Below are 17775 nucleotides of genomic sequence, written 5' to 3'. Positions count from 1 at the left end.
GGGGAGCGGTGGCGCGGGCACGGGCTGGCCGCGCGGGGCGTGCGCCTGGGGCCACTCCGCCTCCGGCCTGGGACGCGCGGGCGAGGCGCTGGGCCGGACAGATGGGTCCGTCGTCGTTGTCGTCGGCGGCGAGGCGGGGTGTCCGGAGCACACCCGCGCGTGCACACACGCACACGGCGCGCACGCACCCGGCCGCTGGTGGCCGTGCAGGCCCCGGGAGAGCGCCCGCCGCCCGGCTAGGCTGGCGCGGCACGGCGCAGGGGAACCCGGGCTCCAGGCTGCGCGCCGCCGCCCGCTGGGCGCGCAGCTCCGGGTGGGGAAGAGTTTATTTTTGTCTCAAGCTGCTGCCGCGGCAGCTCACGGCCTAAATCCAGAGGGGCGCCGGGCGGTGGAGATGCTGGCTGTTGCTGTAGATGGAGCTGCAGCCGTTCGGCTGCTTCTCCGGGAAGAGGAGGAGCGGGAGGAGGAGAAGGAGGAGGAGGAGGAGGAAGGAATCCGGGCTGCTGTTGCCTCCGCCTCTGCTTCTCATTAGCCCGCGCCCCCACGCCCGCGCCCCTCCTCAGCCGCAGTGCAAGTTTTTTTTGAGCCGGGAAGATCTGTTGCCGGAGCCGGCGTTGGCAGGCACAGCCCGAGGCCGCCCCAAGCGAGCGGGCAGTGCCCGCAGCTGCAGCCGTTCGTGGTGGCAGCAACAGGGGAGCCGTGCGGGGCTCCTCCCGCACCTGGGAAGGAGGCTCCTGGCCACCCACTCTACCACCCCGCCCCCCACCCCCTCCGCACCCAGCCTCCCGCTCCGCCCCGGGCGGGAATCGCCCGGCCGCCTGTCCGCAGCCGGGCGCGAGGGGGGACGCTGGAATTCGGGTAGCCGCCTTCGTGGGCGCCCCCGCCCCGGCTCCTCGAGCCCCCCTCTCCGCGCGCCCCTGGGGCTAGCCGAGGGCTCACTGCAGCGCTCTCTCTCTCTCTCTCTCTCTCTCCCCCCCCTCCAGTGGTGATCCGCTGCTCGGGAATGCGGGTGTGAAGGGTCCGCGCTGCCGCCCAGTGGGGAAGAGACCCCGCAACGCCGGAAACCACCACCGCCAAGCCGCGAGAAGGGGGAAAGAGCGTTCTTCATTCAGTTGTGTGCCTTGCGAGAGATTTTTTAAAAATAATTTTTCATTTTACTATATACATATATATATAAAACGAAACATTTCCGCGCCACTGTCAGTCGCCGTCTGGGGGCAGCCGGCCAGCCCCAGCGGAACGCAGCCGACCTCGGCGGAGAGGGGCGGCGCGGAGGCAGTACCTACAGCGTCCGGCGCCCCCAGCCACCTTGGAACCCGCACGCGTTCTCCCGCGGCTGCGGCGCCGCCGCCGCCGCCACAACCACCAGCAGCACCACCAGCTCCACCAAACTTCGGGCCGGGCTGCGCGGCGCCGCATCGCGCGCGCGCAGGGGCGCCAAGGGGGGCTCTGCCGAGCGAGCGCGGCCCCCTCATCATGATGTTTCGCGACCAGGTCGGGGTGCTGGCGGGCTGGTTTAAGGGCTGGAACGAGTGCGAGCAGACTGTTGCGCTGCTGTCGCTGCTCAAGCGCGTGAGCCAGACCCAGGCCCGCTTCCTGCAGCTCTGCCTGGAGCACTCGCTGGCCGACTGCGCCGACCTGCACGTCCTGGAGGGCGAGGCCAACAGCCCGGGTAAGTGCTCCGCTGCCGCCGCCGGCGCCGCCTCAGCGGTCCCACACGCCCCCTGCTCCCCCAGCCTGGGCTCTGCCTCCTGACCCTGGCCCGTCCCTCCCTCTCCAGGAGACGCGTACGCTGGGGATGGTGGTGGAGGTCCGCTGGCCCCACCCGGAGACCCCCAGACCCCTCCCGCTCCCTCCGTTGGCCGCTTCGGACACCCCTGGGTCCCCCTGTGGTGTGGTCTCCACGGTGGAGTGAATATTTGCTTTTTTTTTTTTTTTCCCTCTCATGCAGCTTTCTGGGAAATAAGTCAGTCAGGTCACGTAGAGTCTGGATTTTCTGGGCTGTTCCCCCACCCCTGCTCGTTCTTTTGGACAGCGTGGCTCGCTGAATTTGAGCAACACGTGAGATGGTTGGGGAGTGCCAGGTGTACATCCGAGCCTGGAGAAGGCAAGGGAATCAAGGTTATTGTTGATATCCCCCCTTGCCCCCCTGCTCCCTCCCCCCCCATGGATGGCTGGAACTGCATTTGAGGTAGGCTGTGGAGTGGTTACACCTGCTGTCCCCACGCCTCCGCCCGCCTCCCACGTGGCTCTAGTAGCCAGGGTGTCTGGTGGAGGTAACAGGCAGGCCAGGTGGGGGCTGCCGGTTTGGGTTTTCTTGGGAAAGTTTGTCTTCTGGTGCTCAAAGGCACCTCAGCTCATCTGCAGAGTGAATGGGCCGGCAGTTTCTCCTGCGTGCCCAGGTGGTACAATTCCATCCTGGGTTCTATGGGGGAGGGCTGAGGGTGGTGGGGGCGGGGTGGGCCCTGCCGGTGGAATTCCTGAGTGCTGCCCACAGAGCCCCAGCCCCGCCCCCAGTGTTTATGCAGAGGGGAAGAAGGCAGGGGTCCCTGCCCGGGGTTGGGGGGAGGGAGAGAGCGGCCTGTGTGCTTCTCAGGGCTGCCATTTGTTGATTGGGTCTTGGGCTCCAGGGAATAGGGGCCTGGGGTACACCGAAGGGAGTAAGTTCACCTAGCTCCCACAGGAGGGAGAGCCAGATTCCCCCTGCCCTGCCGTCCGCTTCCCTCCCCTCCCTGGCATGGAATGGCTTCTGGTGTGATGCTGAAAACCCTAGAATGGGATGTTGCCATATATAGCATACGAGGGTGAAAGTGTCTGCTGGAAATCCTCACAGTCCTTTTCCTGACCACAAGGGACTGCACCCAAAGGACCTTGCGGTCCCAAGGACGGGAGAGGCCAGGCAGCCCCAGCCTGGAGGCCTTCCTGACTCCCCACTGCCGCCCTGGGGCTGCCTGTGGCAGGTCCCCCTTGGTGAAGCTCCCCGGTTTATAAACAGCAGAGGGACTGGCCTCCTCCTGAAGTAGTCCTAAGGTCCCCACAGATCTGCTGGCTTGGCACCCTCATCCACAGCAGCAACCATCAGCCTTGTTCACCTGCCTGGTTTTGCCTTCTCAGGCTTGACAAATAAGATTACATAAACTTTACCGTGTTACCAAATGCAAAGGATTCCAGTACTTGGTGGTGCATGCGTGGCTTTGCTGCTGGAAGGGTCCCTTGGAACGCTCTTGTGCTGGTTCACTTTTAGGTTCCTACTGGGTTGGGCGACATTTATTTATTTATTTATTTCCCCTGGAGGAAGGGAGAGGACCATTGTCCAATTGGGTGAGGTTATTGAGGAAAGCTGGTGGATGTATGGTGTTAAGATAAGTGACTTAGTTTAAGAATCTTGTCATCTGATACCAAAAATTGGACTTGTGAGTTACTTGTAAATCAGCAGGGAATTTTTTTTTTCACCTGAAAAAATTTTTCTTATACTTTTTGGTAAATAATACCTACTACTTCATGCTGCTGTATGAGGTAGATATGTGAACTATAGGGACCATCTTCTCATTTCTGGGTTGATCTTTTTTGCTAAGATTTATTTATTTACTTGAGAGGCAGTTATACGAAGAGAGAAGGAGAGAGAGGTCTTCCATCCGCTGGTTTGCTCCCCAAGTGGAACCAGTGTCCAGGCTGGACCAGGCCAAAGCCAAGAACTCCATTTGGGTCTAGCATGTAGGCACAGGGTTCCAAGCCCTTGGGATCATCCTTAGCTGCTTTTCTAGGCATAGTAACAAGGAGCTGTATCAGAAATGGGGCAGCTGGGCAGCTGGGACACAACCTGGCAACTCTGTGAGATGCAGGCTGCACGGGTGGCAGCTTAATGTGCTGTGCCACAACAGCAGGCCCTGTGTTGACCTCTCATCCCGCATGGACACCTGAGCAGTTGTTGGTCCAGAGTCATCAGGGAGGGCCTGTGATGGCGGAGATGGGGCAGGTGGTTACTTCTGGGATGTGAGGATCAGAGAGCATCTGAGATTGTCATTGAATGTCTGAGTCTGTAGTGTGTCATTGTCCGGGTCAGGACCCCAGCCAAAAACCAGGAAGGGGGTGAAATTTTCCACTTAGCAAGTGGATATTAAAGAGAGAGAGAGAGGGAAAGGGAAGCTGAGAGAGAGAGAGAGAGAGAGAGAGAGAGAGAGAGAGAGAGAGACACTATCTACTGGTGATTCCTCCTACAAATAGCTGTCAACAGCCAAGGCTGGCAAGGCCTGGGCCAAAGCCAGGAGCTGGGAACTCTGTCCAGGTGTACGTGGGTAGCAGGGACCCTACGGGGTGGCATCTGAGCCGTCACCTGCTGCCTCACACAGTGGACATTAGCAGGAAGCTGGAGTTGAGTGGAGCTGGGACTGGAGCCTGGGAACTCCCACAAGGAGTGTGGGTGTCCTCGGTGGAGGCCTCACTGCTGCTGCAAGTGCCAGACCCTTAAGTTTTTCTTTGTTTGAAAAAAAAAAAACCAAAAAAACCAAAAACTGTGGTGTGTATGAGGTAGCATGTTTAGGTTGCTGTAACAGCAGTGAGCCAGGACTCCTGACAGCCCACAAAGCAGGAAAGCGACAAGAAAAGCTGTAACTCCAGACACCAGAATGGGAGCCAGCGCACCAAATGCTTGGGAACGTTAGTGTGGGAACATCGGTGGGGCGCCTGCATATCACTGTGTGGCAGAGTAAGCCAGCAATCACTGATAGCCAGTGATGACACGGACATACAAAAGGGATACATTTTCGAACATATTCTTTGAGAAGGCAGGGAAATGTACAATAAACTTTGAAAATATTTACACCCAAGATAATTAAGCTCCAAAGCTGTTTTGGTGTGTCAGGCTCTTCTTACCAATTCAGAGGAGAAATGTGTAGAATGAGTCATTCATTGGCCGGCTGAGATTTCCTGTATCAGTCATCTTGTATCATTTATTGTATAATCATCAACTAAGCGCACACACACACACACACACACACACACACACACCTATCTCTTCTATCACATAGAGATTTTAAAACTCGGTGAGTGAGAACCAAATTCATAGCACGAACTGGATTTTAGCAGAATAAGGAAATGTAATTCATAGTGCTGTGAATTTGGCTCTGCTATCTGCACTGTGGAATAGAGCTACTGCATCCTTACCCATGGCTTATTTGAAATCTGTGCTTTAATATGAGCTTTTCATTCTCTTATATCTGTGTGCACTCTGGTGATTCATGGCTGATTCTTTGCTTCAGGTTCATGGTCACCAGAGACCCAGAAGTGTTGCCCCTGGGTGTGCATTTGTGTTTGTCTTTTGGGTATTGATCATGGTCCTTCTTCTAAGTAGGAGCTTGATTCCAGCACCTTCTGTACTGTAGATAAGGGCCCTTCAGCTCCCAGCCTGGGATTAGCTTAGAGACTTCTGAGCAGTCTCACTTTGTGGGTCGTTCGATACTTGCAGTTGCAAGAAGGACTTTTGCTGGCCTTGCCTGCAGTTCCTCCACACCCCCAAAGAAAATAGGTTGTTTTGAATTTTTTATTTTTAAAATTTTTAACAGAGATTCATTTATTTTTACTGGAAAGGCAGATACACATAGAGAAGGAGATACAGAGAGGAAGAGCTTTCATATATTGGCTCATTCCCAAAGTAGCCATAACTGCCAGAATATAGCCGGGATCCAAACTGGTGCCCATATGGGATCTCAGTGCATGCAAGGTGCGGATTTAGCCACTAGGCTATTGCTCTGGGCCCACAGATTGTTTATTTCCGACTTTGGCTATTTGTGCCTGAAATATGATTTTCCTTAGAAACAGGGCAATAGGGCCTGGTGGCGTGGCCTAGCGGCTAGAGTCCTCACCTTGCATGCCCGGGATCCCAGATGGGCGCCAGCTCTAATCCCGGCAGCTCCACTTCCATCCAGCTCCCTGCTTGTGGCCTGGGAAAGCAGTTGAGAATGGCCCAAAGTCTTGGGACTCTGCACCCATGTGGGAGACCTGGAGGAGGTTCCTGGATCCTGGCTTTGGATCGGCATAGCATTGGCCGTTGCAATCACTTTGGGAGTGAATTATCAGACGGAAGATCTTCCTCTCTGTCTCTCCTTCTCTCTGTATATTTGACTTTCCAATAAAAATAAAATAAAATCTTTAAAAAAAAAAAAAGAAAGGAACAGGGCAATAAATGAAATTTCCCAAGCTAATCCACAAAGCCTTTTAACCAGCCACCTAGCACATGTTTCATGAGGAGCTTGTATGTATTTGTAGTAAACAAATGGCCAAAAGATTGTGAATCATTTTAGGAGAGAGGATTAGCTGAAATGCTGGTGCCTGAGGAGGGGAGACTTGTGGACCCGAAGAGGACACAATGGGAATGGCAGAGGATGATGGTGAAAGGTCTTCCTGATGTATGGGTAAGATTGTGTTTGTAGATCTTTGTGGTTGTTTCATCTGTTGATTCACTCAACAATTAATCTTTGACTGCCAACTATTTTCCTGGTCCTGTGTTATGCAAAGGCGATTCACCGTATTCCCGTGCCTGGTGTCTGGCAGGTGCGGTCAGTGTTGAGCTGGTGACCTGGACACGGGGTCAGGGACCTTAGGAATTGGTCGACCTGGTGGTGAGCTGCTTGGTAGGGCAGGGGGGTTGGTTCATTAGGTAAAAAGGATTGGAGAGAGCAAGTGGGTAGGCATTTTTCAGGGCAGGAGAAGTAGAGTTGGTAAAACACCAAAAAACGTGCTCTGTGAAAGTGGCTGACCGTATGTAGGAAATGGGGAGTTCAGAGTGGCTGGAAGGGTGCCATGTGCAGAGCTCCGAGAGGTGAGAAGGCAGAAGCAGGTGCTGGGTGCAGGATCTGCCATATCACCAGTGAAGGGACTTCAAGTCTGTCCTGCAGGGACCAGAGAGACCAGGCATATCTGCAGGCAGGGGCAGCTGCAGGTGAGGAGGCAAGGAGGAAGGAGCTGAGAAATGAAAGGGGTGTGTGTATGTGTGTGGTCTTTGGGTAGTGTGGGAGAGTATTTTGTGTGTGTGTGTGTGTGTGTGTGTGTTTGGCATGTGGATAGTATGGGATGTGTGGTGTGGGTATATAGTTTTGTACACTTTTGGGAGAGGGTTTATCTGGTCTGTGCATTTGTTGTTCCAAGAGGTAGAAATGGAAGTATGCCTACTTGATTCAGATGGCTTCCACTGTGGCCACAAGGTGGCATCACCATCCCAAAGCAGCTGGGTTGCAGTGTTGACATTCTAAGGAAAGAAAGGAATGTCTGGGTGGTCATTGATTTGGGTCTGTGGAGTAGGCTGTCTAGGATTATTAGGAAATAGATTTTGCAGTCAGACTAAGATTGTCGATTCCTTTTTGAGCTGTAGTTTCCCTGTTGGTAAAGTGGTGATCATAAAGCCACATTAGTGTACAGAAATCAATGTGTCCATGCTCTTTCAAGGGTCTCTCCTGTCCCTAACGTTTAAGTGACCTCTGATGAGTGTGAAACTGCTATCAATGACTTTTCTGTAAGTGAGCAGAGAGCTTTTCACTTAATGGGCTCTCCGGAGGAGCCTCGGGGAGACTTGGGGCTCAGGAAGAGTCTGAACCCACTGTGCCCTGGCTACCCTGGTTCCTCTGGTTTATGGAGGGCATTGGATGCCTTGGCATGCACAAGCTGATTCTGGGTGTCCCCCTTGCCAATTCATTCTGTATATTCTAATACAGTTTTCTGGTATTAGTTTATTGGGGGAAAACAAAATCATTCAGTGGTTACTTTAACACAGATCATACTATTATAATGGTACCTGGCTCTGAGTACCCAACTGAGAGCTGGGTGCAGTGTCCAGGGTGAAGCTGGGGGTCCCCATTGCTCTCCAAGCACTGACACTGCAGCTATCATGTGGGCCTAGCTGATACACATGGGATCCTGAGACTGTGGGCAGGTGCTAAATGTTATGCTTTGGATCAGAGAACCAAACAGAGTTTCGCAAAATGGAGAGAGGAGGGCAAATGGTGTAGCCCAAGGAGCTGAGTGGCAGAAATGAACTTGACTGTGTTGTGTGAAGCAGGTGTAGGGCTCACAATATCCTGGCTTTTCAGTGCCGCTGATGGCAGTTTCAAGAAGGCAGCCACACTTGGGGAGCTCTGTGCATGCCTGTGCCGTGTAAGGGACAGGTTCCTGGGCCTTTGGAAGATGGATGTGTGAGCCAGGTAGAGAGAGGGAGGCAGAGGCCTCTTGCCCACAGGAAGGATGTCTTGATAAACAAAGGAATTGGCATCTATGGGTCATTCCAAGCATTTGTGATTTCTATGTATTTATTTATGTTGAAGATGTATTTACTTGTTTGAAAGAGTATGAGACTTATAGAGAGATCTTACATTTGTGGATTTACTCTCCAAATGGTTGGAATAGCCAGGGGCTGGGCCAAGCCAAAGCCCAAACATTAGAACTACATCCAGGTCTGCCATGTGGATGGCAAGAGTCCTAAACACTTGGACCATCCTCCACTGCTTTCCGCAAGCCATTAGCTGGGAGCAGGATGGGAAGTGGAATAACTTGGATGCAAACTGGCATCCATGTGGGATGCTGACATTGTAATAAGCTATGGATATACTTAAAGGTAGGAAAATAAGACATTTGATCACTAAATATGTTCATCTCCCTCAAGTGTCCCTAGAACTGAGACCTAGTAAAAGTTGTCTTGGTTCCTCCCAGTAGGAGGAACTTAGTACGGTTCTTGGATGAACACAATTGTAAGCAAAATATTAAATGCTCTGTCTGCATTACTGTGAGGGGGGGGTCTTGTTCCAAAACACGTGACTGAGGGGGTGTGGGTGACAGTGCGTGATGGGGCTTGGCCTCCTGCACTTGCACCAATCTGATCTGGGAACCATGTGTGCTGTCGGTCTGTGCACCACACTTAGAGGAGAAAGATCATAGGTTATTAGAGAAGGAAGATCACCTAGGGGCTTGGGGAAGTGGCTTTTGGGGTCAAGGGTGTAAGTGTGTGTAGGAAGACTTTTGTTTACCAATGAGAACTCAGAACAGAGGCTTATGGGGAGTGTGGGTTCATGTGCCTTGTCTGCGAACCAGTGCCCAGCAGTATTCCCAGACTCTGAGGTAAGATGAGGTGGTGACGGCCAACAGTGGCCAGGGGTGCTGGGCGCAAGGGCAGCGTCTTCTCAGTACACAGTCTGCCACCGTTTCAGGCTCCAGCAGATGTCCGGAGGGGGATGGAGCCCTTAGTGGGGGCTGGGTGTTCGGCTGGCTCAGATGGCGCCAGGGCTAGCATGGTGATCCCTTCTTCTTGACCCCCTTGAACTTGCTGCTGGGAGAAAAACCTGCCACAAGTTCATGCTCAGCTCTGGGCTGGCCTGTCTTTGGAAGCAGGGGCCAGAGAGCATCAGAGCTTCTAGTGGGTGTTGGGGTCCCTTCTGGGTAGTATACCCCAGGTTTCCATGGGTGTTTTCAAGGTTAGCTCTTGACAGTCATGGATCATTTTCCTGTGTGTCTCACAGTTGGCCCCATTCACTCAGATCTTGTCACATTTTACAGGTTTGACCCTGAAGTTGGCCCATTGTTTGTATTGTGACTACACATTCACTCATTTGAGCAGTTCTGATGCTGCCTTCAAGCAGCCCCTTGCCAGGCTTTTCGAACGGTCTCTCCTAGCCTGCCCTGACAGTGTGGGTTTGAGGCAGCCTGAGCTAGGCCTCTGTGGTATTTCCCTGGGCCCTTTTGGATGTCCCCCTGCTGGGATTTCCCGGCATTCTTCTGGTTAGTGTCCCATGGAAAATGAGGCTCCAGGAAAGATTGCATGATTTTTGCTGATGCTACGGACTATACATCTGAGCTGGAAAGAGCAGGAATGTTCATTCCAGAGACCAGATGACAGAGAGAGTTCTTCCTGCTTCCCTAATGTCCTCCAGGAAAGTATGGCATGGAAAATCTGTGCGGTAGCTTAGCCGAAGCTGTCAGTGGGATCTGAGTGTGTGTGTGTGTGTGTGTGTGTGTGTGTGTGTGTGTGTGTAGGTGAGTGTGTGTGCAGCACACTGACACTGCCTGTGTACATTTCTGCCTGCGTGAGTGTATATGCTACACCTCTGGTTCCAACTTGAGTAAAATGTGTGACTAACATAGCAAGGCTGAAGCCCTGTGGAATTTTTGAAGAGTAATACAACAGTAGGAGAGACCTCGGAAACCTCAGGAGATGTGACATTGTCTCTGTGTGAGAAAGAGAAAGAGGAGGAAGAAAGCAGATTCTGTACATTGTAGGGTTCTGGAGGGGAATACTGGCCGCGTGCCAGATTCCACAAGGGTTTCAAACACAATTGTTTGGCAGGCATTTGGCACAGCGGTTAAGCCACTGCTGGCTTATTAAGGCCTGCATCCCATGTTGGAGTGCTTGGTTTGAGTCCTGGCTCGATTTCCGATCCAGCTTCCTGCTGATGCACACAGTGGGAAGGCAGCAGGTCATGACCAGGTGCTCAGGTCCCTGCTCTTCATACGGGAGATCCAAATGTAGTTCCAGGCTCCTGGCTGCAGCCTGGCCCAGGCATGGCTGTCACATGCATTTGGGAAATATGCAGCAGATGGAAGAATTCTCTGTGTCTGTTTTGGTCTTTCTCTGCCTTTTAAATAACATGAAAAATAGATTTTGGCAAGTTAAAGATTTAGTTCGTGGACATTTGGAGCAAGAACTTGGGGCCAGCAAGAATTTCCCAAGAATGGGAAGAATGGGCCATGTGGAGGAGTGATGTCACTTCCCCTTTGATGGAGGGAATTGGGGAAGGAGGGGAATGGCATTGACTGAGCCAGCTGTGCACTGGCTAGGTCCCAGGAGTCCTCGCGGGAGGTCCTTCTCGCATTAAGTTTCCACAGCAGCTTTGACAAAGTCCCCACCTTCTCATGAGTGAAACCAAGCCCTGTGGTGGGCACGTGCGTGTGGCTGTGTGGCTTGCCTGACTTGAGCGCTGCCAACCTCCACGGTGGTCTCTGCCTCAGGGTTACGCGTCATGAGTGGTATTGACCCAGTGTGACTTGGCCTGGGGCTCTTAGAAAGCATAGCCTTCAGTGAGCTTGCAGGTGGCTTCATTCAGCTGTAAGATGCTGGGAGGGGAGCAGTGGGGACGGAGGAAGACAGCACAGCAGTGCTCAGACTGGGCGCTGTGCTGGCTTCTCTGAGGAGCCACATGGATAAGCCTTAGCTGTGGCTGAAGGACACAGGGCCTTTATTTACCCCTCTCCCTGGTTTCTCCATGGAGGCCTACTAAGCCCCCACATCACCACGTTTGCATAGGTGCATGCAAACCCCTTCTGCAGCTGGTTAGACTGCAGAGTTGGAGAAGTGGTGCCACTGAGGCAGGTGCTGTCAGGTTGAGCCAGCCTGAAGTTGGTTGCCCTGCCAGGGCTGTGGCATAAGCTGGGTGAAGATGCAGAAAGGGAACCTCAGAAAGTTGGTAGAAGATGGAATCAAAAGCTTATTTGATTGTGGAGTAAATCTTTTGAAATTCTTGGAATTTCATGATTTTTCAGGTTTACTTTCATGATTGCATTTTCCACAGATTTTGGAAGAACCCTCATGCTTGTCTGTAGATGAATCGAGAGCAATAACTGAGGGTTTGATGAGAAATCATGATTGAAATACTTGGATACAAGGTGATGGGAAAAGCCCTTAAATTGACCTCTATGTTGACGTCATTCTCCAAGCTTGAATTAGGGTGGCATGGATCAGCTGTAGCATACCTGAAGCGAACTTCCAGCTCTTAAGAACCCTAAAGCTTGGACCTGGCACAGTAGCCTAGTGACTAAAGTCCTTGCTTTGCACGCGCCATGATTCTATATAGGCACCGGTTCTAATCCCAGCAGCCCCGCTTCCCATCCAGCTTCCTGCTTGTGACCTGGGAAAGCAGTTGAGGACAGTCCAAAGCCTTGGGACCTGTACACATGTGGGAGACCCGGAAGAAGCTCCTGGCTTCGGATTGGTTTGGCTCTGGCCGTTGGGGCCACTTGGGGAGTGAATCAGCAGATGGAAGATCTTCCCCTCTCTCTCTCTCTCTCTCTCCTTCTCTCTTATATCTGATTTTCTAATTTTAAAAAGTTACAATGTGGTTGCCACCAAAGCCAACAAGCCTGTTACTTTTAATACAGTGGTTGTGTTCAGAACAAGTCTATCTTCCTGGGTCCTTCAGCTACGGCTAAGGCTTACTCATGTGGCTCCTCAGAGAAGCCAGCTCCCCGCTGCTGGCCAGAGGCAAGTGGGTGAGGGATATGCAGATGCCAGGGTGGGCTGTGGAGAACAGAGAATGGTTTCTGGTTCTTGGAAGGTTTGTTTGAAGGTGGTGAATTTGATTGTGTGCCTATGTAAAGGACAGTGAGTGGAAAAGTTGCAGTTTATTTAAATCAAAGGAAAGAAAAACTGGCTAAAGGTTAATTTGCCCAGACAATGTGAGCAGCTAAAGAGGGAGCAGGGGATTATTTTCCATCAGAGCTGGGTGAGCCTTCAGCATTGACCAGGCACAGAAAACTGCTTCTGGGGTAGGTGTTGTGCCCAGCAGTTAAGACGCTCGTTAAGCTGTCCATATCCCACTGTAGAAAACTTGGATTCCATATGTGGCTCTATTGTTGACCCTTGCTTCCTGCTAATGCGTATCCGTAAGGCAGCAGGTGTTGGCTCAAGTGATTGGAACCCTGCCACCCAGGTGGGAGATCTGGGTCTCCCTGGGGGGAACCATTGTACACACATGGTGACTGAACCAGCAAGTGTGAGTTTTCACTGTGGGTCTGTCCCTGTCTCTATGCCACTCGAAACAAATCAGGTAAAATAACTGCTTCTAAATAACGCTGGGTCCCACATGAGGGGTCTTCAGAAAGTTCAAGGAGAGTGCATGCCAAAGAGCAACCACACATGGGCTTCAAAAATTTTACATCAAAGTTCTTAGTTCTATTTTCAATGAATTTTGAAACAAAAAGTTTGTTCCTTTATTTGGAAGGCAGACAGAGATAGAGAGAGAGAGAGAGAGAGAGAGAGAGAGAGAGAGAGAGAAACTTTTCCATTTGCTGCTTCATGCCACACGTACATGCAAAAGCCAGAGCTGTGCCAGGCCATGGCCAGGAGCTAGCTCCACAAGCATCTCCCATGTGGGTGTCAGGGTGCAAGTTCTTAACATCATTGACTTCTGCCTCCAAGGCACATTAGCAAAAAACTGGATCAGAAGTGGAGGCAGGGCTCAACCCTAGGCGCTCTGCTCATGGGATGCAGGCACTGCAGGCGTTGCAGGCGACGCTTTAACCTATGCTGCCACAATACCAGCCCTTCTGTGCACTTTTTGAAGTTCGCTTCTATGCTGAGCCCCTGCTGGATTCCAGGGACCTGGATGTTCACCCCTGACCTCATGGATGCCTTCCCAGTGACCAGGGACCTCAGAACCACTGCCTGTGCCTCTCCGTGACAAGGCTTTGTGCCCTGTTCATTTAACAGAGGCTGTAGCCCTGGGGTGACTTCCACGGACCCTTCTGACTTTAGGATTCCTCTTTGAACAGGGAGGAGAGGTGAGGCAGCAGACCTGCCAGGAGCAGAGGAGAGAGGGTGACATGGGAGTGTGTAGTTGGGTGAGTGAGTGAGCAAGTAGGTAAGGGCGTGAATAAGGAGGCAGCAAAAAAGCTTCTTTTATGTGTAGTGTTTTCTTCCTGTAGTTCTTTTTTTTATTTATTAAACCTGTTTGGGCTGTGGATTTGTGACTTTTTTGTGTATGAAATCCATCCTCAGAGTGAGTCCAGGTTCTTGTGTAGGTGAGGGGAGGTTGGGTCACGGAGATGATGTTTAAGATGGGTTGGACTGAAGTCAGATTGCTTTCTTTGGGTCATTGTGAGCCACAGAGTGCATTAGTCTTTTGTTAACGCCGTTAATTCACAACGACAGTCTAAATCTCCATATCTTTTTGGTTCTCGTCTGTAGTTCTGAATAAGATTGTAGTTCTGAGTAAGGGTATTTTTTGGATGATGAAAATCCCTGCCTTCCCCCTTCTTTGTATTTCCTGGGTGCAGATGTTTCCCCATGCAGATAGCATGGACACTATCTCCAAGAAATACTGTCTACGACTTTCAAATGCAACGTGTTGTGATAACTCCATAACAAGCTCGTTTACCCAAGTCAAGCACATAGTAGGTGCTTTGTACATGGTGTCTCGATGACGCAAACCCTGCAAAGCAGACCTCATTTCTATTTGATGGATGAGGAAGATCTAAGATGATCAGAAATGTGCCTCAGGCCACCCGCCTATTTCAAAACCTACTTGGAGTCCTTACTGCCGTAGCAATGCTACGAGTTCAAGTCACTAACATGTTGGCGTTTAAGAGAAGACGGTGAAGGATTTTTAATGGTAATCTTTTTTTTTTTTTAAGACATTGATTTTACTTGAAAGAATTGGAGAAGAGAGAGATATTTCATCTGCTGTCATTCACCAAATGGCCACAGAGGCTGGAGCTGAGCTGATCTGAAACTGGGAACCAAGTGTCTTCCGGATCTCCCATGTGGATGCTGGGACCCAAGCACTTAAGCCGTATTCTGCTGCTTTACCAGACTGTAAGCAGCGAGCTGGATGTTGGCACCGCAGGCAGAAGATTAGCGTGATATGCCACTGCACTGACCCCTAATGGCAGTCTGTTATTCAGTCTACTCTGTTATGTGTTTGATCTCAGGAGCAGTCTTGTCAGTCTGTTTCAGTGACCCTCTTGAATATCATTGTTTTTTTTTTTTAAAGATTTATTTTATTTTTATTGGAAAGGTGGATATACAGAGAGGAGGAGAGACAGAGAGGAAGATCTTCCGTCCAATGATTCACTCCCCAGGCGGCCGCAACGGCTGGAGTTGATCCAATCTGAAGCCAGGAGCCTCTTCCGGTTCTCCCATGCAGGTGCAGGGTCCCAAAGCTTTGGGCCGTCCTCCACTGTTTTCCCAGGGCACAAGCAGGGAGCTGGATGGGAAGTGGAGCTGCTGGGATTAGAACCAGCGCCCATATGGGATCCCGGGCATTCAAGGCGAGAACTTTAACCACTGTGCCACCGCGCCGGGCCCTATCATGTTTTAATATGATACGACTTGATGTGGCTAGGCTTCTTTTTCCATTGAAAATCTAAAAATAACTTTAAAAAAGATTTATTTTTATTGTAAAGGCAGACATATAGAGAGAAGGAGAGAAGGAGAGATCTTCTGTGTGCTGGTATACTCCCCAAATGGCCACAGCAGTCAGCTGAGTCAGAGCTGAAGCCAGGAGCCAGGGACTTCTTCTGGGTCTCCCACATGGATGCAGAGTCCCACGGTTTTGGGTTGTCCTCAACTGCTTTCCCAGGTCACAAGCAGGGAGCTGGATGGGAAGCAGAACAGCCAGAACACTAACCGGTACCCCCGTATGGGATCCTGGAGGATGCAAGGTGAGGATTTAGCCACTAGGCTACTATGCTAGACCCTTAATTTGTTTTTAAATGATTTATTTATTTTTATTTGAAAGGCAGATTTACAGTGAGAGAAGGAGAGACAGAGAGGGAAAGGGGTCTTTTAAGGGTTCACTCCCAAAATGGCTTCAATGGCTGAAACTGGGCTGGTCTGAAGCCAGGAGCCAGGGGCTTCTTTCTGGATCTTCCACATAGATGCAGGAGGCCAAGGAATTGGGGGCATCATCGGTTGCTTTCCCAGGCACATTAACAGGGAGCTGTATAGGAACTGGAGTAGTCAGAACCTCAGCGTGGTGGAATCAGGTACCACAGGCAGAAGCTTAACTTACTGTGCCACAGTGCAGACCCCTCAATTTTTTTTTTTTTGCAGTGATAACATTTGGCTAAAGCCATTAGCCAGCTTAAAGCCATGCAGTATAAAACCTTTGAATGTTTTTGTATACCTCAGCTGTGCAAGAAAATCATGACACTTTGCTCTACCGCTCTCTTTACCTTTCACTGAACTGTTGCAGCTGGAACAAGACAAAGGCTTCTTGTCATTGTTCCTTGTTGTTTTAACAAAAACCTCCCAATTTTTACATTATGTTTGTGTATGTTGGCGGGGTGGTGGGCAGGCAGACAGAATGAGCTAGGTTAGCACATTTTCCAGATTTTTGTGGTATTTCTAGATGATATCCGCACAGGGAAAATGCTGAAGTCCTGAGCAGGCAGGTCCAGCTGGAGCTGCACGTGTGATTAACGGCTAACCGCTGGTGGGCTGTAGAGAAATACTTGTGGTACATAGATGTTGAATTTATGGTAAGGTTTTTTTTTTTTTTTTTTTGCGGGTGGCGGGGAGAAGGGAGGAGCTCCCATCTGTTGGTTCACTCCCCAAATGCCTGCCATGACTGGGGTTGAGCTGAGACTGGGACTGAAGCCGGAACCTGGGAATCAGGTGTAGGTGACATGTGGTGACATGGGACCTAGCCATTGGAGGCATCATCTGCTCAGGCTCTGCACTGGCAGGAGGCTGGAGTCAAAAACTGAAGCTATGAATGAAAGTCAAACATTCTGATATGGGACACAGGCACCTGAGCCATGTGTATCTTTACCCACGAACCATTAGGACAAGAATGACTGCTGCTGCTTTTTTAAATTTGACCCCTCTGTGACTTTTTACTGGGGTGAGGAGGGAAGGAACTCAGAGTTCCAATGAGAGCTGCTTGAGTATGCGGTTGCACTCCCCAAAGGGGACATGGTGAGTGCTGTTGGCCAGCCATCCAATCCTGGAGGAGAGCAGGGACGCTGGTGGGCACAGAGCCGAGGTGTTGTGTCATCCCCGGAGTCCCCACGTTGTCAGCTCAGTGCTTGGCGACTGGATTGAAACGATCCTGCTAGCTGAATCCTGGCTTTAGAGGGGCCCTCAGAGATGTGACCATTGAGTATCCCCTGGGGCACAGACATTGCAGCAGGGCCACTGTGGGGGCAGTTGGGGAAGCTTCAGTGTGGATTACACGCGAGTACTTCAGGAAGTCAGTGGACCATGGAGTCGAAAGAGATATTCACTTTGGTGCAAAGAAATTTTTGAAATCCGTGCAGAAGAAGGAGTTGCAAAAGCTCACAGAAAATGCATGTTAGAAAAAAAAAATTGTAGATGCCACTCTACCCCAATTTTGCACACAAATAAGCTTCTCTTTTAATTCCATTTTTGCCACACGCATTGTGAAGCACCTTTACATTATTGGAACAAATGTTCTATCGGTAACACAGGTCCTGATGCTCTGACTCTCCTGAGGTCTTACAAGAAATGCCCTGTTGATTAGGAGTTGCCTGCTGAGGTCTTAAAGTGTCAAGGGGTGTGATGTGTGCTACTGGCTCACAAATAGTTTTGCATTAAGTGAGAAAGCTGAAGAATCAGTGGTCCTAAGTGAAAAGTGTAAGTGAATTATTGAAAAAAATAATAAGAGTGATGATAATGATTTTAATTGGATATTTAAAAAAATTACGAACTTAATTTTTAAAAAATCATTTAGGTACCTTTGCTCTGGCTCCTTTGGAAGAGCGAGGTCCTTGTCAGGTGTCAGGTGGCTGCAGAAATAGCAGGACTGCCCATGAATTCCCAGGTGTGTCAGGCGTAAGGGACACCATGACACCCCATGATCATCCTCTTGTCCTCCTGTCTCTAGTTGATCTGTCTTCTTTCGGCTGGCCCGAACCTTCTCCATGTCTGTGATGTTGGCGGAGTCAACTCGGTTGCACTTTATCGCAGGTTCCCCACATGCCCACGCTCCCTGACAGTTTTAAGACCTTCTTCTAACACACTTGAGTAGAACGGATACTGGAATCTATTTTGACAGCTGT

The 17775-nt window shown here is 50.8% G+C and overlaps 1 protein-coding gene across 2 annotated transcripts in view; it reads left to right on the top strand.

The window, feature by feature from the left end:
- Positions 1 to 1350: 1350 nt before the first annotated feature.
- Positions 1351 to 17775, top strand: part of SAMD4A (sterile alpha motif domain containing 4A) — a 212002-nt gene continuing 195577 nt past the window's right edge. For both annotated transcript variants that reach the window (XM_040969586.1, XM_040969585.1), the window contains exon 1: positions 1351 to 1672. In XM_040969586.1, the coding sequence (XP_040825520.1) occupies positions 1477 to 1672 (196 nt within the window). In that variant the 5' untranslated portion in view covers positions 1351 to 1476. The remainder of the gene's footprint in view (positions 1673 to 17775) is intronic.

The sequence above is a fragment of the Ochotona curzoniae genome, unplaced genomic scaffold (genome assembly GCF_017591425.1).
Source record: "Ochotona curzoniae isolate NIBS_2020 unplaced genomic scaffold, NIBS_Ocur_1.0 scaffold_4701, whole genome shotgun sequence".
In the NCBI taxonomy this organism is placed as follows: Eukaryota; Metazoa; Chordata; class Mammalia; order Lagomorpha; family Ochotonidae; genus Ochotona; species Ochotona curzoniae.
The sequence above is the reverse complement of the archived record's forward strand: the minus strand, read 5'-3'. Positions and strand labels throughout refer to the sequence as shown.